This window comes from Melitaea cinxia, chromosome 27, assembly GCF_905220565.1.
Source record: "Melitaea cinxia chromosome 27, ilMelCinx1.1, whole genome shotgun sequence".
In the NCBI taxonomy this organism is placed as follows: domain Eukaryota; kingdom Metazoa; phylum Arthropoda; class Insecta; order Lepidoptera; family Nymphalidae; genus Melitaea; species Melitaea cinxia.
Window position 1 is genome coordinate 7,462,976 of NC_059420.1, and position 23,229 is coordinate 7,486,204.

Genomic DNA, 23,229 nt, shown 5'->3' on the forward strand with positions numbered 1-23,229 from the left:
GGTAAGCGTTCTCCATCCTAGACTGCATTTCACTTTAAATCATCAGGTGAAATACTGGTCAAATGCAAGCCTGTCGTTGTATAAAAAAATAAGGCTTGCGACCACTGTTTGAAACCTATTGCTTACACAAGTAACATAATGACTTAGATATGAAACAAAAATAAACAAATAAATAAATTTAAAATAATAATAATAAAGTGTGTGTCAGCTCCGACGCACGACTGGAATTTACTCCTTCAGATCGACTGTCTGAATAGGCACAAAAAGGCTTAGTAGTCTAAGAAAAAGATTAATACCATATCAAATGGTAAATAAACGAATCAAATAACGCCATCTATCGACGATACGTTACGACGAAATGGCGTCATTAGAAAACGTCGTTACGCCTTTAGACTTTACGCGATAGATGGCGTTACGAGAAACGTAACGAGGTCATTCGTTCAGTAGATTGTACTCCTTATATAATTTTTAAAATCGATTCATAAGGAACAAACACGAATAAAAATTGATTAATGAATGACTCTATTACTTAGCGGAGGAAATATGATAAGCCCGTTGGCAGTTGCAGTGACCTTGCTTTCTGCTTCGAGAGTTGTGGGTTAGGTTCGCGCCTCGATTCTGTGTGATATATGTATTTATTTATATTGTATTCCGTCTGTAGCATTCCATAGCTGGGCATAGGCATCTTTCTCTATGTGGGAGAAGGAAGTTAAGGATTAAGGAGTATTATTTACATGAATTTATTGAAAAGAAAAAATACATCTATATCAATATGTAACCTATAACACAAGCAATAAGTTTCTTACTTTAGGAACAGACGACCGTGTATCTTATCGATATAAAATTAAATTCAGAACATATAATTGTTACCTTTGTGTTTACAGACGATTAACAAGAATGAAACCACCAATAACACCCAAAAAGACGTGTAGCTCCATACCCAACAATGTAACAGAACCGATGAGAAAATCTCTGAAAAGTAAGTTTGTATTTGACTTTGTTTTTTTTTTCTTAATAATAGAGGTATAACATATTTAAAGATGTATAAAATATATGTCTCGTTTAGGTCTAGTCAAGACATATAAGTATACTGATACGGCATAGTCCGTTGGCGCAGTTTACAGTGACCGCTTCCTGTTCCTGTGAATTGAGGGTTCAATTCTCGCTCCGAGTCTGAGTGTAATATATATTTATTCACAAATCCAATCAAGTTAAAATAAAGGAAAAGTGTCGAGAGGATAAACAAAATGGTCGGTTAAAGACAATTTATTCAGATATCTTTTGTTACCCTTTTCATTCCACTTTTTCTCTTCTTAAGTCTCCGACTTACCACTGGGCTGGTATTTTATTAAGTTTAATCTCACATGGATTACTTGTTATTCTTGCAGAATGTTTAGAATACCAGGAAAAATTGGTCTACCCCTGTCTGGAGAGCCAGAATCCGAACGAGGGTATGATACGCGAAAACAGATGCAACTGGAAACCTGATGGTCTCATCATCGGGGGTGTTGATTCCTATCGTGGAGAATTCCCCCACATGGTATGTTCTCACACAGCTGTTATTAAGACAGGGTACAGCTGGAAATATTCTGTTCACATCTGGAGTAGCCCGATAGGGGAAGTATCTTAACCTTATAGAAGATCACAGCTTTATAATACTGTTTTCAAGTAATGTTGTGTTCCTGTTGGTGAGTAAGGTGACCAGAGCTCGTGGGGATTGGGGATGGAATTGGCTACGCGCTTGCAATGCTTCTGGTGCTGTAGACGTCTCTGATACCTAAGTTAAAAAATAACTTCGTACCACTCTATATAGTTTTTCGAGAACGTACGTCATGATTTTTTTATTACTGAGCGATAAAGTCCGAAAAAGTTGATTCATTATATTACTTTTTAAGGTTCACTTGGGATATGGAAAATATAAAACAGAATGGGAATGCGGCGGTGTACTGCTCAGCGAAAAGTTCGTGCTCACAGCGGGTCATTGTAGTAAAGATCCTCGTTTGTAAGGAATTATTTTTATTTTTCTGTTACGAGTCGATTATAAGGCTTTTTAAACGACTTCCAAAAAAAAGAAGAGGCTCTCAATTGGACTGTATTTTTTGTGTTACCTCTAACTTTTTTTGGGTGGACCGATTTTAATGATTCCGTTTATAATAAACAGTCAGTGTTTGACGTGTGGTCCCATTTAAACTTTATCTAGATCTGACAAGTAGTTTTTAAGTTATTTCTATCGTATCTATTTGATATTTATTTTGGACTACCCAAGTTGAATTATTTGTCGATGTAATTGAAATGGGTTTTTATTCATTTGCGAGCGAAAACAATCTTTCTATTATGTGATAATTTGTTTTTACAGCGGACCAGTTAATAAAATAAGAATAGCGTTTTTAAATAAGTCAGAAAAAGTGACGGATGTCAATTTGTATAACGTGAAGCAGATCTACAAACATCCTGAATACAAGTCGCCGTTGGTATACAATGACATCGCTTTGTTAGAGTCGGACAGACCGTAAGACTAATTTTCACTATAAAAATTACTATAAGTAACTAATAAAAAGTACTATAAGTACTGTGTGGCTACGGCAGTAAAGAATATAGCCACCCCTCTCTTCCCGTGGGTGTCGTAAGAGGTGACTAAGGGATAACACAGTTCTTCTACCACTTTGGAAGTTATAAAGCTGACCGATGGCGGGATAACCATCCAACTGCTGGCTTTAAAATACACAGGCCGAAGACGGGCAGCAGCGTCTTCGCTGCGACAAAGCCAGCCCTGCGGTCACCAACCCGCCTGCCCAGCGTGGTGACTATGGGCAACACACATGAGTTAATGCCATTTTTGGCACGAAATTGTGGAAGCCTATGTCCAACAGTAGACTGCAATAGGCTGATATGTTTATGTTTATGTACATTTCTTATTTCTTCTATATTACTGGCGTGTTATTTATACCAAGGTAATATAAGTTGTAAGGAGTTATATGTTTGTTGGAGTATGCAGTTGGGGCGGTACGCGGTCCCGGCTTGTCTCCACGATGGTCGTCCCATCAACGACACAGAAGTATACGCAACAGGGTGGGGATCAACCATGTTTCGGTTCATCACGCTACCAGATATCCTTCAGAAAGTAAGCATTAAAACATCCGCTCTGGTGTAATTGTGCGAGTATTCGCCTAAAGCTCCGATTGCATGCGAGTTCGTGCCCGCTCGGTATGGAAATTTGTATTTGTAAAAATATTCCTTCCCGGTTAGGATGTTCCCACTATGCCTCGGAGAGCACGTCAAGCCATCGGTCACGTTTGTCATCTTAATACCTGGTATTGATCGTTACTCATAGTAAGGAACATATCCGCTAACCCGTAGTGGAGCAGCGTCTTGGATTAAGTTCCCATTCTTCTCCTACAGAATGAGGCTTATGGCTAGTATTGAGATGTTACAGCGTACCTTTAAATCCTGGTATGAGTATCTGAACTTTCCTGTAATCACTAAAAATGTCTACAAAGTATTTCTTTGATTTTCCAGGTGGCCCTGGAACGATATTCTGATGACGAATGCCAGCGCCGTTACAGCAACATCACAATACGCCTTATGCCGAGGGGGTATGATAAAAAAACTCAAATATGCTACGGTCATAGGAAAATGAAGAGGGATTCTTGTAAAGTAAGTGTTTTTGGGACTACTTTCTCAAGTAAAACTTTTTTTACGCACGCTTGACTTGGAGAGTAAGCTGGTGAATGTGTGACGAGAGCATTACGAAAAGTGTGCAAGAATGCAGTTAGTTGGATCAAAGCTTTAGTTTCATGGAGTAAGAGAAAGAGGTGCAAGCACACATTTTTTTCCTCTCATAGCCAGTTACGTTTTGTATATCTAAGACAAAGTACAGGCCTATTGTGCAGAAGTTTTACGTCAGTCGTGTGATCTAAAATACACTAGATTTTTTAGCCCGCCCGACTAGCCCGTGTGTGCTAGCCAGTTTGTAGTGATCCTGCTTTCTGCTCCGACGGTTGTGGGTTCGATTCCCGCCCCGAGTCTGGGTGTAATATAAATATTTATTTATATATTTATATATGTATTATTTATAAGTATATTTATTGAAAAAAAAAATATGTAGCTATATACCAGTTAGTTTAGTCGGCTGTTACCTATAGTACAAGCATTAAGTTGCTTACTTTAGGAACAGACGACCGTGTGTGTATTGTGTAGATATTTACTAGATTTTTTATAATACGAAGTAAAGTAAGCGATTACCATAGCTTGTAACACCAGAAGCATCACAAGCACGTTGCCGACCCTACCCTCAATCCTCCCCAGGAGCTCTGTGACCAAACTTACAAAGGAACTCAATACTGGTTGAAAGCAGTGCTATTTAGCTGTGACCTTCTGTACGGTTTAGGTAGTTCGCAAAACATGTTGCTTCTTTTTTCTTTTTTATACGTGGGGAAAATCCTCATAGACACGCTCCGGCGCGTAGGCACTGGATGGTGTGAAGACTCCTACTGCCTAAAAACCATCAACGTGTGAGCAAACCTCCGCCTAAGTGGGGCGAGATGGGATCGCACTAGCATTCGCCAAATTGCCCCGGCGGTTGGCCCGAATGAGAACATCTGGGCGTCGGCACCTAGAGGAGTGGCACCCACAAAACCACCCCTCCCGACAGAGCCGAAGACAGCCGAAGATCCCCCAACCTCCAGCCGGCCACCCCGCTTAAGGGGCGCTCAACTGGACCAGTCTACCGTCTTCAGAATGAGGACACATGTTCAGGGGCGTCCTCCCTCCAAACCAGGCAGGCCTGACCTCCAACGCTCGGGTGCACGGCGTGGGGTGTCAGGCCCGCCCGGCCTCCAACGTCTGATCTCACTGGGCAACAAAGTAAAGCTCCAGGGAGCCAAGCACGAGCCAGCCACTACCCTACAGGTCCGCTGGACTGCATCAACAACCGAGCAAAGCTCCAGGGAGCCAGTATAACCCGGCCAGTACACCTAGCTGTCGCGCCACACCGCACTTTCGCGCTATAGGGCGGGCGGGCGACCGAACTACCCGCCCCGTCCCTCTGCTAGTTTTCGGTCCACGGGGGTCCACATCTAGGACCCCTATCACTCGCAAGCAGGGCAAACAAGTAGCATGCGCCACCGGGGGACGCGCCCAGTAGGAGATCCAGCAACTTCTCCTGGGTTCCGCTGTGCCTCAATATATAACAATTTAATAAATAAGAGTCATATTAAATGCTTGTTCCAGGGGGACAGCGGCGGTCCTCTCCAAGTGGTTCACCCGGAAATCAAATGTATGTACTTAGTGACAGGTGTAGTAAGCACTAGTAAATGGTGTGCTAAGCCCGACATGCCTGGTATCAATACTCGGGTTGCGCCCTACCTGAGTTGGATAGAATCCATTGTTTGGCCTTAATTGTTTAACTTATTGTGTGAAACCTAACTAAATCACACTTGTATGTCTGATTGATTGGTCCGTTCTTAGTGGTTTTTTCTTAATTTTCGATATTTTGTAGTTCCGGCGGTAGCTTCAATTTTAAAAATAATAATCACTTTTAAAATTCTTATTTGTAAAATGACGATTCGAAAGTGCTTTTGAAGTCTATTTGAATAGAGTTGTTTTTGATTGATTGATTGACTATGTCATCATCATTATATATATTAAATATTAATACGCTAAGGTTAAAATGTTTACCTCCCTTTTTAGAAAAAAACTTCACAATAATTACTCCACGTATATTATATATCATTTTATAGATAATTATTGTTTGCCCTACCGGCATCCACAATAAAAAAATTTATCATTGCTTTCGTTTTTGTAAATTAATTAATTATTAACTTCAGCTTATCGTAGTATTAGTTACAGTTATCGTAGTAGTATTTTATCTACACTTTGGATATTGTTATAAAGAAATTTTTCACTGCAATAGGCTGAAGCGATGATAATGATGATGAATTATAATTGTAAATATTGTATAATAAAAAGCTAATTAATTGTATATAGTTAATAAGTAAGTGAAAATTTACAATAAAAAAAAAATTAGTTACTGACCTTATACTGCCTTTTTCTTATAACAGAGAACTCAGATTGGTTAAATAGTTTTTTTTTTTTATTTTTTTTTTTATAGTTTTTAATATTTTGTGATTAGTTTAAGCTGAACATGTCAAAATTGCATGCTGTGTTCACTGTAATTAGAATGAACATTGTACACCTTTCAAATTGTTACACACATAAACCTTTTTTTTTTATTGTATCATTCAATTTGTGAACCGAATAAAAAAAAAAAAAAACTAAAATGTTACCCTTAATAAGAGTTCTGGATGATATGAATTGAATTAATTGTATACACTGTAATATTATTAATACAAAACATTCTCATGTCCAGGCCTTGTATTCCATTCAAAAAGATTTGAAGATATCTTTGTTCTCGGACAAGTTGCTTAATTGTTCAAATTAATTCCAGCTAATATTTCTTGAATTCCCAATATTTCCGTAGAAAATTTTAGGCTTTAACAACCCAGTTTGTTATGAAACATTATGTGCGTGCAGGGGGTAAAAAATCAGGAGTTCGAGGGAATTGAAAATAAAAGACTAAGATATTATATTATCATTATATCTGTACTAATATTATAAAGCTGAAGAGTTTGTTTGCGCGCAAATATCAGGAACTGCCGGTTACATTTCAAAAATTCTTTCAATGTCAGATAGCCCATTTATCGAGAAAGGCTATAGCCGTATAATTATCATGCTAAGACAAATAGGAGTGGACCACCAATGAAGAATGTTTCAAAATCGTTTTTTTTTCCTTTTGAGAGCTTCCGCTGCGTGCGCTGCGTAATCTGTTAAAGTTTTGCAAAAATCATGTATAACAGAATTGTCCTCCACGCAGACGGAGTCGCGAGCAGAAGCTAGTTGATAATAAATTTATGTTTACCATCACTAATTTGATCAGTTGACGCCTGACAGAATTTAAAGGCAATTGTTTCGTGAAGCGAAGTTGAACCTAATGCTTCAACAATGAGTGTAGGCGTACAGTAAAAAAAAGTTCATCATCATCATCATTACAGCCTATACAGTCCACTGCTGGACATAGGCTTCCACAAGTTTACGCCAAAAATAACGTGAACTCATGTGTTTTGCCCATAGTCACAACGCTGGGCAGGCGGGTTGGTGACCGCAGGGCTGGCTTTTTAAAAAAAGTTAGGATTATATAATGAAATGATATAATGAAACATAATATAACTCCTTAACAATGACACTCCATTTGCGCATATTTCTGTTAACTTGAGAATATATTTTACCCTACATATTGTTAATTTCTTGTCTCGACTATGAATTGTTTACATATTATATTGCGATGTACCCAACATAAATTATATACTCATATTTTTGTTTAATTCTAGTGTTTGTAGTTTCTCATGTAAGTGAATTGTACTCTTGTATTGAGAAATAATTGATGTTTAATCTTAAGTCGCGTACGAGTACTGCACTTAGAACTTTATGAACTGTTGCCATTGTTTACTTTGTGTTTACTTCTTTTTTTACCTATTTTTCATGTACATGTTTTTTTTTTATATATACTTTAGTCAACTTATGGGCGAGAGTGAATATTTTTTCTTCCGTTTTAGTGTTTACTTTTTTTTATTGTTTTTGTTTTTGTGCTACATTATTATTTTTTTTTTATATCAGCATATTATTTTATTGTATTTGTATACTTTTTTCTTTATTTTTGTTTATTTTGTATTTTTATTCAATTTATTTTTTAGTATTTATTCGTTTTACTTTATTTTTATTGTATATATATGTGTGTATGTATTTTATGGTAAAATATGATAGAGGATGATTATTTTACATGTTCTTCTGATGAACTCGAAAGTACTGGACACAGCAGCTATACTTCACTTTCAGACTCGGTAACAATTGCGGATAAATTATCGCAAATCTGCAGCAATGACCATAATTTCCTTTCTCTGGTCCACATCAACGCGCAAAGTATACTTGCTCACTACTCTGACCTCCTCGCATCTTTTAGCACTGCCATAGTCGATTGCATCCTTATATCCGAAACCTGGCTTAAGCCTTCCATTCCATCCACTAGTTGTTCTCTCCCCGGGTATCGGTTATTTCGTAATGATCGCACGGAACGAGGTGGCGGTGGCGTTGGTATTTATCTTCGCGGTGGCATCCCTGCCACTACTGTTTGTTGCTCTTCCTCAAATTCGTTAGGTGCTCTGGAATACCTTTTCTTGGAAGTTGTAATTAGGCGTCAAAAGATTCTTATTGGTGTTGCTTACAGTCCAAATGACAAATTAAATTATTTTGCAACCCTGGAAGATATTCTTGTAAACTTGATGCCTAATTATGAACACGTTATCTGCATGGGTGATCTTAACACCTGCCTGTTAAAGAATGACACTAGAGCGCAAAATTTATATACGCTAACCTTTTCCGTCGGTCTGTGCGTTCTGCCGATGTCTGATCCTACTCACTACTTTCCTAACTCCAGACTATCTCTTATCGACTTAGCCTTTGTCTCCAGTCCTAACCTTGTTCTTTCTCATGGGCAAATGACGTCCCCCTTTTCTTACCACGACCTAATCTATCTAACGTACAAAGTACGCCCTCCTAAAATTAGAGGCAAAATTTTCCTTCAGCGCAATTTTAAACAAATGGATTTGGAACGATTAAGAGAAGATGTGAAGAAAATCGACTGGTCTTCGGTGTTTGCTGCAGATGACATTAATTATATAGTTCAATCATTGACTACTGAACTGATCAAGTTGTATGACACACATGCACCTGTAAGACCAGTAAGGATGAAACAGGCTCCAGCTCCCTGGCTAACTCCTGCAATAAAAAAGACCATGTCTAAGCGAGACAGAGCTAAGTCTATTAATAAAAAAATTCCGACGCCGGAAAACTTAAGCAAATACAAAACATTGCGGAACCTCTGCAACAGACTGTGTAGGGATACTAAACGTCGCTATATTCACAACACACTTCTGAATCTTAGCCAAACGCAAGTTTGGAGATTCCTGCGGTCACTAGGGGTGGGCAAACCCACTGAAGATTCCCAGAGCACAATGGATCTAGACTTGTTAAATTCACACTTCGTTACTCCACCTATAACATTAGACTCCAGCGTCAAGAACACTACTTTGTCTCTCTTGGGTGATGTTGTTCTCCCCGACGTGGCTCTGTTTTCCTTCAAACCAGTTTCGGCGGAAGAAGTAAAGAAGTATGTCCGTTCCATTTCCACGAAGGCCATAGGTAGTGACAATCTCTCCTTGGAGATGGTTCTTCCGGTGTTGGACGACATTGCATCTGTGATCACTCACATTATCAATTTCTCACTGTCATGCAGTGTCTTCCCAACATTGTGGAAGAAAGCAATTGTTATTTCACTTCCTAAGACCGCTAACCCCTCCAGCCCCGCTCAATATCGTCCAATTTCCATCCTCCCAATATTATCCAAAGTCCTTGAGTCTATAGTACACAATCAACTTTATTCTTTCCTTAATTCCAACTCTCTCTTATGTCCTTACCAGTCTGGCTTCCGTCCGTCCCACAGCACTGTTGGAGCACTGCTGAATGTCACGGAGGATATTCGTTGGGCTATGGATAACACCAAGCTCACTGCAATGATCTTGTTGGACTTCAGTAGTGCCTTCAACTCTGTTGACTATGACATACTTCTTGGCTCACTCCGTGCAGTTAACTTTTCACCTGCTGTCCTTGACTGGTTTCATTCTTATCTTTCTGGACGCCAGCAGAGAGTAACGTCCGATGACAACTCGTCTGACTGGTTGGATCTCACCGCTGGTGTCCCACAAGGCGGCGTACTGTCTCCCTTATTATTCTCTGTATTTATTAATAATATCTCTCGTGCTATTTCTTCTCCCTACCACCTGTATGCAGATGATTTGCAAATATATCGTCATTTTGAGCTGACCGAGCTGCATGAGTCTATTAAAACTCTAAACGAAGACCTTTCAGGTATTGACCTGTGGGCTAAATCGTTCGGTCTTCTTATTAATCCAGCTAAATCACAAGCAATAATTGTCGGTAGCAGTCGCTTAAGAAACCGAATCGATTGGAGTGCTATTCCTCCCATTTTGTACCGTGGCACACCTATCCCTTACTGTGAAAAAGTTAGGAACTTGGGCTTGGTTATAGACAAAAACTTATCTTGGATAGCTCATGTCAGCGAGGTCAGCAGAAAAGTGCACCACACCTTTCACTCTCTAAAGCGTCTCCAATTCTTTTTACCATTTAAAACCAAAATTTTGCTTGCGCAATCCCTTCTTTTACCCATTCTCAACTATGCAGATGTGTGCTATTTAGATGTGACACAGGAGCTACTTGGTAAATTGGAGCGTCTACAAAATCTTGCTATACGCTTTATTTTTGGTTTACGCAAATATGATCGTATCTCCCACTTTCGTACTAAACTTAAGTGGCTCCCTATCCACCTTCGCCGTGATATGCACATCCTTTCTTTCCTTTATAACATACTCCATGATCAAAAATCTCCTCCTTACCTTCGATCCCGTTTCAAATTGCTTCCTACCCCCACCCGCTCTAGACGTTCTTGCATAACAACAATGCTTGAAGTTCCTAGGCATAACACCAACTTCCGATTAAATTCATTTTCCGTATACGCCGCTAAACTTTGGAATAATCTCCCAAAATTCATCCAAGAAAGCTCATCGCTGTCCACTTTTAAAAACAATCTTAAGAACTATCTGCTTTCCAAAATCACTACAGATGTATGAGATGTATATATGTATTATATTTATGTTTTATGTATATATGTATGTAGATGTATGTATGTATATATGTATGTATGTATGTATGTATGTATGTATGTATGTATGTATGAATTTAGATGTATCTGTGTATGTTTATATATGTTTATGTATTTGTGGTGTATGCATTTTATATGTTTTATTATTATTATTACTCTATTCCTGCACTACTTTGCCCCGCGTTTCACATTATAACTCACTGCCATGGGTTGACTGGAAGAGATCTCTTTTAGAGATAAGTTCGCCCTTGCCAACTTCCTTTATTATTATGACTATTGTAAAATTTACTTAGTGCAATAAAGAATATATATATGAAAAGTTAGGATTATATAAGGAAATGATTCTAATGTTTTTATATTTATTAATGTTGCATTGTTTTTGTTTTTAGTATTATTGTTTATTTCAGCTAATTCCTTTTTATATTGTTGTTTAACTTTTTTTCTTCTTTTTCTTTTTGTCTCCTTTACTATGTCTAATGAATTGAGTTGTGCCTGTAATATTAGATGTAAGAAAATAAATAAATAAATAAATATCTCCCTCCCAACCGTTCGCCTTACCCGATCACACTTTTTTTTAACGCTCTCGTAACGCATTCACCAGCTTAAACTCAAAAAGAAGTTTAACTTCAAAAAATGATATAAGCGAATTCCTATACATTTCCAAAAATTAAATAATATTGTATGACTCACTGGAAAATATTATATTTAACCTAATTTAAAGTGCTTCTGCGGGATTTCCGTTTGTGATAATAATTGAACGATTGAGATCCACATGTGTTCCGTAACCGATAAATGTCATTGATATTGCTCTGATGTAATTGTATAATAAGGATATTTAAAATGTTTTTTTTTTATTTTTTATTCATTTGGTGTGATCGCTTACACAACAGGCGGATTCGAATCCCGCCCGATATTATGACCAGTTACAAGTAGACATATCAGTATTTATAAAAAAACGTTTTCCATGTATTTGTTTCGAAAAGATACTATTTTCCAGCATCTGAAAATCTAGACATTTTCAGCTTAGGTCAGCTAATTTTTATTAACCAACTTAAAAAAAGGAGGAGGTTACTCAATTCGACCGTGTATATATAAAAGAGATATCCCAAGGGTAATAAGGAAACCAGAATCTGATGATGGAATCCCAGAGAAATCGAGAGGAACACTCGAAAATCGTAGTGACAACTAGTGCGTTTGTTATTTTTTTTCGTCAACTTACGTTGTTATGACTTGTCTATGTAATTTTAAGTCGATTCTTTTTCGCTTGCGAGTAAACACAATTATTAAGACAAAAATGTTAACAAAACAACCAAAATAAAATTATTATCGATGTAGTTATGCATGCACGCCAATCCTTCGTCTTAGATTTACGAAACTGCTCCGCTGACTTAACATTGCCACCGGGCAGTTTATAGAATTAAGTACGGAGACAAAACATAGATATTAATTCATTCTTGGAAGTGTTTTGAAGAGACATGAATGTATTAATATTTGAGACAGAAATAACAGCCGACAATCGGCGACATGTTTCTCGTTTCGATTCTTTAATTTTAAATATAAAATAGTTTTTAAAAACCCTTTTGTTCAAAGATAAATTTTGCCTATGTATCCATTTTATTATATATATATATATTTTATTATATATTTTAGATTATATATTTTGGGTTGCTTTACTTTTTCTGAATTTAGTAAATATCAGAACTCTTTAAAAAAATTAAAATTCTTGTGATAACCTTTAAACTCATCTCTTAGTTATTCCAAAATAATAAGAATAATTGTGTTTGCTCGCAAACGAAAAAAAAACCCGTCAATTACATCGATAAGGAATACCGAATGTACATATGTACAAAAAATACGCCCTATTAGAGATGATTCAAAAAGTACTCGTCAGATCAAAATCAAATTTAAATGGGACCACATGATAAGTATTAGCGATTAAAGCAGGAATCATAAAAAGAATACAAACTAATTCAAACCTCCTTCTTTTTTAGAACTCGGTTAAAAAATAAATTTAATAAAAAAATGATAATTATTTGAAAAATATTATTAGTTAGTTTTTAGAGTTAATTTTTTGTATCGGTTGTGGGCTTAAAATTTCAATTTTTTTTATATTCTCAATTCCGTGTAGTAAAAAGTCATTAACATCATTATACATTTTCTGCGACAGTAGATCAAAGACAGAAATAGATAAATATATAGGGGAGAATGAGAAATATATTGCTACTCAAACGCGCTCCTAGCGATTTTTTCCACTGGTGACAAGAGGGCTGGTGCATTTTTAGCCACATAATCGGCATACTAATTCAACGGGGAAATGCTGCCAGCCTTCTTGGCACCATTCCACGCCGACATAACCTGTACCATAGCAATTCCAAGGGGAAATGCTGTCAGCCTTCTTGACACCATTCCACGCGACCTATACCATGACCATCTGTAAATATTTAGTTCCTAAGTTGTGAATTGTAAATATGTATGATATTGTAAAATTTCGAAATAAAACTGTATAATTCTGTATTCAATCTAAATTATTTTGTAAAATTACGATTCAAGTGTTAGCTTTTGAAATTTTCCTTAACAAAGCACGATTTTGAGTTTCAATATTTATGAAAACTAAAAGAAAATCTAGAATATTTTCCTCAAATTTATGATTCAAAACACTTAAGTGACTGAATGATTCAAGATGGTTTTTCCGATTCAGATAAATTATTATGATTAAGACAATTTCCGATTGTTATCAATTGCGCTGTTACAAATTGATTCCAATTGTTATTAATTGCATTGTTGACAGTTGTAGATCGATCTGGTCCAATGGAAAAATTGCATTAACGCAGAAAGACACTATATACTAGTCTATCCCCGTTTTTTTATACGATGCCCTGGAGCTGCACGAGCTCATACCCCCATCTCCTTTCTTCCATCGGACTTTCAGACGTACCGCAGGCTTTCATCCCTACCTGATTGATATACCTTTCATACGTACAAAGCGCTTCGAATCATCTTTTTTAATGCGCACAGCCAAGGAATGGAATTCCTTGCCGGCGTCTGTATTTCCGAGTTCATATAACCCGAACTTGTTTAAAGCGCGAGTGAACAGGCTTCTTCTGGGCGAACTCGCTCCATCTTCGACCTCGTCTGTGCTCTAGAGCTAGACTGAGGTCAAGAGTAAGCCCATATCGTAATAAAAAAAAAAAAAAAGATTAGGTTGGCAAACAAACGTATGACCCACTTGATGGTAAGCGGTTACCGTAGCCTAAAGACGACTGCGGTCACCAACCCCAGCGTTGCGACTATGGGCAAAACATATGAATTCACCCCATTTTTGGTGCGAACCTGTGGAGGCCTATGTCCAGCTGTGGACTTCGATAGGCTAAAGTGATGAAAACGACTGCAACACCAGAAGCATCGTAAGCGCCGTGCCGACCCTACCCAGAAGATCTGATCGCCTTACTAACCCAAAAACGCAATACTAATTGAAAGAACTGTTATTTAGCTGTGCACATTATGGGAAAGTACCTCTACCTTAACGGAAGATCATAGCCAAAAATTGTGTTCTAAAGAAGTTGTGTTCCTATGTCAGTTAGGTAGAGAGCTCCTGGGGAGAGTCAGGGATAGGTTCAGCAGCACCCTTGCAATACTCCTGAAGCTGTAGATGTCCATAAGCTACGATATCCGCTTACCACCGTGCAGTTATATACTTATTACATGTAATTAATTAATTGTGATATTTTATGGCATCCTTTTATAATTGCTGCTGGGGGGAATTGGAGGTGAGATAAGCAAAGCGCTTGCGATGCTTCAGGAGTTGACCTGTATAAAAAAAATATAATTTGTAAGGTAACTTATACTAATAATATTGTATTGTTTAAAATTCTTAATTGTTTAATCGTACTTAATCTTATCTATATATATATATATATATATATATAAGAATGAATGTTTGTCTGTATGTCCTTCATAGAATCGTAAACTATGCATTTGATCATGTCATGATCTTCAGCAAGGTGTTGTGCATGAGCCCACGAAGGTTTCTGAGTTGGTACGACCAAAAAAAATAAAATAAAAAAAAGCGTAGCAACGCGTGAAGGGCTACAGCTAGTTATAATCAACGACCTATTATAAAATATATCATAGGTTATAATAATATGTATTTGCTTGCCTGTCAAAGATGAAATGATCTAGATGTTGTGTAATTCTACCTGTTTTGTACAAGCTTCTTGAATTTTACATATATATGTCATCTGTAAAGCTACATTTCTTGCAAATAAATGATTTATTATTATTTATCATTTGGTAAAAAAATACCTAATCAAAGTACTAGAATAATCCAATGCAATACAAAAAATGTTTACATAGAAATTGTTCGTATTGAAAAACGCATAAAAATATATGGCATCGCAAGTCGCGGTATAATGCTTGTATTAAAAAAAGTTGTTATCCCGTTACGAATAATAATAGTGAACTGGGATTTCTGAACGTTGTCTGCTAACGTGTTGGATTATAAAAGCGAGCGTTTGTACGTAAGTCTCATTGCCCATAGAAACGTAACGAAGTGTTTGACTGTTTTTATTTCATATATTACAATGTTTGGATTGAATGTTTTTGTGTTTTTAAGTGCATTATGTGCTTCATTAAGCAGTGCTTTTGGTGCAAATAATGTAGGTCAGTATTTTTACACATAATTATACTTTTAAATGACTTTAAAAAACGAAAGGGGGTTGTGTATGCGACTGTGTTTTTTTATCTTATACATAAAATTCTCGTGTCACAATGTTGGTTACAATACTCTTCCGAAACGGATAGACAGATCTTTATGAATTCGTATGCATATCGGGTAGGTCTGAGAATCGGCCATTATTTTTCATACACTTAAGCTATAAGGAGGGGGGATTAAGGGGGTTAATAACATATATGGTGAAACAACGTTTGCTGGGTCACCTAGTTGGTGTGTTATAAATTTTATCTGTGTATCGAATTTGTTTTGATGATTATTTTTTTTTAATCGAAAGCTGACGCTTTTCGTATTTTTCTATTTAAATTTGATTAAGGCCTGATGAGTATATATTTATTATAGCGTATATTTGAATGTATGTGTGTAAGCATATGTATAATTTTATAATCTATTGTGATGTAGTATAATTTCTATAACAATTATTTGTACACTTCCTAACCGCTTTTCTATGCGCTGTCTGTCCTATACCCAAAGGTTGTCTGGGAGAAATCGCTCTTTTAGCGAAAAGACCGCCTTTGTACATCTTCCTCTAATTATACTACTTTTGTTTGTATCTTTTAATGGTGTGCAATAAAGAATATTATTATTATTATTATTATTTACCAATTTTACTTTATATTATTACCAATTTATATTATTACCAATTTATATTATTACCAATTTATATTATTACCAATTTTTGAGTTAACCCTAATAATAATAGTAACAATGCTTATTGAATAGACTGTCTACCTACGTTGTATTACTTGTCGATGTATAAAGAGGAGGCGGTTCTCAATTGGAGTGTATTTTTTATGTGTGCTACCTCAAAAAAATTTACTAGGTGGACATATTTTGATGATTTTTTTTAATCGAAGGGTGGTGCGTGCCATTTGGTCCCATTTAAATGTATGTATGTAATGTATGTGTAATCTATTTTTTCGTCGATCTGTGTTGTATTATACCTACCGTATAACTTTTCACTGTGTTTACTAATTTTGATGTTTTAATCGAAATATTATATTTGTCTTGTAGTGCAATTCAAATTTTATTGTGATCTGATAATTGAACTTTTTGAGTAATCTTTGATAACGCGTATTTACTAGACTATTTTTTCGTTTACCTACTTTGTATTACTTATCGATATAATTGTAGTTAGTTTTTAATTTGCTAGCAAACACAATTATTATTTTATTTTTCGTTACTTTCATTGTGTTTCCATCTATCTATCAGCCCTTACAAGTCCACTTCTGAGCGTAGGCCTCACCTAACGCTCGCTACTCCATTCGGTCTTGTGCATAGTGTTTACTCGCTAATAATTATTATTATTGTAAGAAAATTGTCTCAAGTAGTACAATATCTAATACTAGGTGACCTGGTGAACTTCGTGCGTCATATTTTTTATACATACATGTATCTTATTATTTTATCATATAACCCTTGTCTTGACAATGGCAAACACAAATAAAGGAATTACCCGATTTCGGTGATTTTTTTTATATTTATATAAATATGTTTATTATTTTTGTTAGTTTCATTTTGTTTATGTTATATTGTAGTGGTGTAATCGTATATAAGATAGTATTCTAATACAATAAAGGGAGTCTAATATCGAACGTCATTCGTTTCACTTGCCCTCGTACCTCCGACACTACAATATTTTTTATATGGTATTATTATAATAAGCATAGAGTTGAGTAATGCCGTGTGGTGCTGAGTCGAATAGCACCACCCCCTTTCTTCCCGTGGGGATCGTAAAAGGCGACCGAGGGATAAACCTGGCTCAAAATCATCAGGGTCGTAGAGAAGGAAAACTTCATTTGAAACCCAGAATGGGGTCTCCGTCAAGCATAAGTGGCATAGCTCTAAAATGCGAAAGACCCCTGCAGCCGAACTGGCTCCACAAGTATTGACTCGTCGTTCCTGTGGGCCTGGCCAGTGAGGTCGAGAGGGTGGCGCAGAGCTTAGGCAACTCTTCGTTTTCCTGAAGAGTGTCATTGGCGACACAGTGTCTGTCTGACAGTGTCTAAATCGTCTGCAATTGACGGACTAAGGCCAATGAAGAGTTGATTAATGGCTAATATAAAACTTTTCTTTCTTTTTTCTCTCTTTAATAATAATAATATTGATATGTCCGGAAATACTGATAAGATTTTCGCTTTTTTAGTTCTTTTGCATTTACATAAATTCAGGTAATTTGTTTATGCTTTAGAATTTATCGTTAACCTACTGCGGGACAATATTCGCTTTTGACAGTTTAGTATACCTCGAGTTAAGGTAAATTGAGTGTTTACAGACTTCTAAAGTGGAAGAAGTTTTCAATTCGATTGTTTTTTTTTTGCTACCTTTATGCTACCTCAGAACTTTTGACTGGGTGGACATATTTCGATGTTTTTTTCATTTATTAAAAAAGTGGTCGATGTCATCTTGTTTCATTTAAATTTAATTGAGATCAGACTATTACTTTTAAACTTATATCCGATAATGTGTATTTATTTACTTTAATATTTTTTCGTTGATCTTCGTTGTATTATACCGCATAATTTTTCACTGGGTGTATTGGTTTTGACAATTTTTAATTTAATCAAAAAATGATACTTGTCACGTGGTGCCATTTAAATTTCATCGAGATCTGATGACAGCTTTTTGAGTAATCTTTGATAACGCGTATTTCATCATCATTACAGCCTATACAGTCCACTGCTGGACATAGGCCTCCACAAGTTTACGCCAAAAATAACGTGAACTCATGCGACTAAGCCAGCCCTGCGGTCACCAACCCGCCTGCCCAGCGTGTTGATTATGGGTAAAACACATGAGTTCACACACATATAGTTGAAAGCCTATCAAATTTAAGACGTCTTACCAAGCAGCAACGCGTATTTACTTGACTATTTTTTCGTGTACCTACTTTGTATTACTTTTCGATGTAATTGAAGTCGGTTTTTTTTCGTTTGCGGGAAGACACAATTATTTTGATAAAAAATCGGTGCTTCTCGTATCGTTCTATGTGTGTGTGTTCCCGTATGTGTGTATGTATGATGTTGACGATGCGTTGGTGCAGTGGTCACAGTACTAGCTTTTGCGCTGGCGGGTTCGATCCCCGCTCACGACAGACATTTGTATTCGCTATTTAGATGTTTATCGTGGTCTGGGCGTTTGTGCTTGTGTATTGTGTGTTTCCGGACCCCCGACACAGGCGTAAATACAATTGGGGCCGTTGAGTTTAACCCCTTACGGATTATGAAAATTGTAAAGTATTTGATCCAATAAAGAATTTAATATTATTCAGGTGACAGCTGCCAATTTAACAATATAAATGGTGTCTGCAGGAAGATATATGACTGCCCCTATGCCGTGATGCTAGTTGATATTGAACAAAAAAAACCTCCTGTAAGTAAAGAATATATTTTTTATCATCACTTAAAATATCACTGACATAGCTTTGGTTTTTTTTTCTTTGACATATATGTTAGTCGCTATATAATTTATCGCACTTAAAAAATATATGAAAAAATTATGTGTGTCAGCTCCGACCCACGACTGGAGTTTACTCCTTCAAATCGACTGTCTAAATAGGCACAAAAAAGGCTTACTAGTTTAAGAAAAAGATTAATACCATATGTTATACGATTACCTATATGTTATATGATATGATGATACCTTACGACGAGATGGCGTTATTACAAAACGTCGTTACGCCTTTAGACTTTACACGATAGATGGCGTTACGAGAAACGTAACGAAGTCATTCGTTCAGTAGATTGTACTCCTCATATTTTTTGCATACCGGGCCTTATATGAAAATCGATTCTTAGGGAGTAAGGGAGTAAACTCCAAAAATATGACATAATTATAAAGTTTATGGCAAAAGTATTTTATCTCTTACCCACAACAGGAACACAACATTAATTCCGAGCATTATTATTTAGCTGTAATCTTCTGTAAGGTACTTCCCCAGACGAGTTGCTCCAGATTTCAAAAGGATCCTGCTGTGCCTTATGTCAATGATGTGTTAGGTTGAACTTTTTTTTGGTTACAGACGTGTAGATGGCAAGATACTACAAGGATTGTATGTTGCCCAACCTTCGATCGTAGTCTACGAAATATCAAGAAAGCAATTGAGCCCGAAAGTACAGTATGTACTCATTTTATATACGATTTCTATTACGCTTTAGCTTGTAAGCAGCAGTGGGATAGCTGGGCATTGACCTCTTTCCCTATGTAGGAGAGGGATCAGAAATTAATCAACCACGCTGCTCCAATGCGGGTTTTGGCGGATATTTTTTTATTATAATTGAATTAATATTCATATTTCTTGCAAGATGGTAATTTAATAATAAAACACATTTTTTAAAGTGAGTAACTGCAGAGTTTCTTGTTTCTTATCTGCAGAATCTACATTCCGAATCGCTGGTAGCTTTATTATTTTGAAAGTAATACATAAAATTTGTTTTAGTACAAAATTTATAATATCTTGCATGATATACAGCGTCACTAAGTCATCTTTGTATCTTAATTTCTTTTTGATAAAAACTTTAAATTTATGTTGAGGCGATTTCAAAATTGTTTGTGGAAATTTTATTATACATGCGAATACCATAATCGAGAAAGGAGACGCTTACTTTGCGCAGATGGAAACATGGAGTTACAATTTTGTCATTCCTTTCGTATTTATACCGTGATTACTATTTATATTAAAACACATTCTCAAATTGTGAACCTCGTCCTTTTTTGAAATTTTACTACATTATGTCTACTAACTTACATAAACTTTAAATATTTTATTATTTAAATAAGACGATAGTGCGCAATGTTTTAGTAGAACACGATTAGCGCCAGATTTCCACATTCCGATCACTGTTTGCTTGCTAACATGCCATTAAATCAATTTTGTATGAAATTAAAGTATTTCATCCACCAGACAAGGCGGGATTATGTGCGAAGCCAAGATTTAGAAATACCAGCAGAAGAACCAGCAGGATGTCCCGCTTTACCGAGACCAGAGCTCAGAAATCAAATCCAACATTTAGCTTGGTCAAGTAAGCCTTAATTCTTACACATCACACCTGTAATACTAAGAGCATAGTATCCATATTGCTGATCCTTCCTTTGGAGTCAACAGAGCGTATATCCCACTACTGGGCATAGGCCTATTTCCCCATGCAGGAGAAGGATCACAGCATAATCCACCACGCTGCTCCAAAGCGGGTTGGCGGATATATTCCCTACTATGAGTAACGATCGCTATCAGGTGTGCATGATAACAACTGGGACCGACGGCTTAACGTGCGCTGAACCCCATACTCAATTAAAAATACTAGTTATTCGATTTACTAGGAATTCGACCATAGTTTTCGATTATAATTAATTTAAACAATTTTTAATATCATATCAAAAATCGACCGTTCCTGCGGGGATCGAACCTGCATCTCCGACTGACCGTGTCGGTGCTCTAGCCAATTAAGCTACGGAACGACGTACCCGTTAGATCGAAATTTTTGATATGATGATTTTATATTCGGTTCTAAGTTACCGCGGCGCCGTCTATCGTGAGTTCTTTATAGATTGTTTGGAATTCCCCTAATGTGTGGGTAACAAAAATAGTACGAATTTAAATTATAAGTTTGAACATTAAACAAAAGAGTATATATGCGTATGTGTGTCAAATACATAGTAGTGTATGTAATGTCTTTTTACTGATTTATACTCATTTAATGTATTTTTATCATAATTAAAAATATATATATTATCATTCTGCACTCCCTCTCTGTATAAACTATAAGTGTGCGAAATTTCATACTCCTCCGTCCGCGCAATTTTTGAAAAAAGCGGTACAAAGTTTTTGACTGACTCACTGTAGTTGTTGGCAGTTATCCTGCTTTCGGCTCTAGGTTAACGGGTTCGGTTCGCACCTAAGTTTGAGATTAATTTTATAAACTATTTTAACCAAATTATAAACCACATGCGTTATGTTGTCGGAACCAATAACAAAAAACAATGTGTTGTATGTTATATAATCGTTCCTATTAAGAATAAATTTTAACGTTACATTTTTAGAATGTCTGGACTACCAACGTTTCTCGAACAGATGTATACCAATAAACAAAAAAAAAACAATATACAAGCGCGTCAGCACATGCGTCAATGCTGACAGAAGTGATGACAATCAGATTTTGGGGGGATACCCAGCGTTGCCAATGGAATTTCCTCATTTGGTGAGACGTCTTAAAATTGTTAGGCTTTCAACTATATTAGTATTATAAATAAATTATGTGACATTTTTTTAGAGTATTGACGCGTCAAAATACGAATGGTGGATAGAGGGGGAAGGTTTGTGTCATATGCTCTATGATTTTACATTACAGTTGGTTGTTTTGTTAACCGACTTCCAAAAAAGGAGGAGGTTCTCAATTCGACTGTATTTTTTTTTTATATATGTTACATCAGAACTTTTGATCGTGTGGACCGATTTCGACAATTTTTTTTTAATCGAAAGGTGGTGTATGTCAATTAGTTCCATTTAAATTTATTTGAGATCTAACAACTACTTTTCGAGTTATATCTAATAATGCGTTTTTACTTGACGCTTTTTTCGTCGACCTACGTTGTATTATACCGCATAACTTTCTACTGGATGTACCGATTTTGATAATTCTTTCTTTGTTGGAAAGGAGATATCCTTAGTTTAGTACCATGATAAGGAAACCAGGATCTGAAGATGTAATCCTAGAGAAATCGAGGGAAACTCTTGAAAATCCGCAATAACTTTTTACTGGGTGTACTGATTTTGATAATTCTTTTTTGTTGGAAAGAAGATATCCCTAGTTTAGTACCATGATAAGGAAACCAGGATCTGATGATGAGATACCAGAGAAATCGAGGGAAACTCTTGAAAATCCGCAATAACTTTTTACTGGGTGTACCGATTTTAATAATTTTTAATTTAATCGAAAGCTGATGTTTGTCATGTGGTCACATATAAATTTTATCAAGATCTGATTACTACTTTTTGAGTAATCTTTGATAACGCGTAGTTACTTGACTATTTTTTCGTCGATCTACGTTGTATTACTCGTCGATTTAATTGAAGTCGGTTTTTTTTTCGTTTGCGAGCAAACACAATTATTACCAATATTTTTTTTTTAAATAGTTAAGGAAAATTAAAAAAAAAATAAACAATATGTATCGCATACCCATGACTGATCCATTCTTATCACCTTAGCAACTGCTATCTGTTAAGGTTCTTTAAAGATCATAAACGGTATGTAGTAAATATAGTTCAATTTATTGTCTCAACCTTTTTTTTATAACAACAAGGTCGGCGAACAAGCGTAGGACTTACCTGATGGTAAGCGATTACCGGAGTGTCGCAAGTGCGTTGCCGATTGTATCCCCATTTCCCTTCAGGAGCTCGGTCACCTTACTCACCTACAGGATCACAACACTGCTTGAAGACATTGTTGTTTAGCTGTGATGTTCTGTTAGGTCGAGGTTACTACTCCAGTCGAGCTGCTTTATCAAAGGCTCGGGCAACATTGAACACGTATTAGATAAAGTATGATTAAATATTTTTCAGGCCGTCCTTGGTATCGAAAATAAGTATGGCGGAGATATTACGTGGAATGGAGCAGGTACCTTGATTAGTGACAAATTCATTTTGACTGCTGCGCATATTTTGAAAGATTTGTAAGTGTGCAAGTGGAAAATGTATTAATAATAATTACTAGCT

General features: G+C 36.3%; 1 protein-coding gene and 2 long non-coding RNA genes across 3 annotated transcripts; all 3 read left to right on the top strand.

The window, feature by feature from the left end:
• Positions 1-1,247: 1,247 nt before the first annotated feature.
• Positions 1,248-5,533, top strand: LOC123666936 (serine protease snake-like). The gene is made up of 7 exons (XM_045600949.1): positions 1,248-1,254; positions 1,389-1,540; positions 1,896-2,002; positions 2,357-2,509; positions 2,962-3,121; positions 3,517-3,654; positions 5,230-5,533. The coding sequence occupies exons 1-7, from the start codon at positions 1,248-1,250 to the stop codon at positions 5,395-5,397; spliced, it is 885 nt and encodes a 294-aa protein (XP_045456905.1). The 3' UTR covers positions 5,398-5,533.
• Positions 5,534-5,951: 418 nt separating this feature from the next.
• On the top strand, positions 5,952-21,701 carry LOC123667099. The gene is made up of 3 exons (XR_006745388.1): positions 5,952-6,279; positions 8,685-8,695; positions 21,690-21,701. It is a non-coding gene; the product is annotated as an uncharacterized LOC123667099 (long non-coding RNA).
• LOC123667098 lies at positions 19,546-21,642 on the top strand. Its single transcript, XR_006745387.1, has 3 exons — positions 19,546-19,635; positions 20,422-20,539; positions 21,558-21,642. It is a non-coding gene; the product is annotated as an uncharacterized LOC123667098 (long non-coding RNA).
• Positions 21,702-23,229: the final 1,528 nt, after the last annotated feature.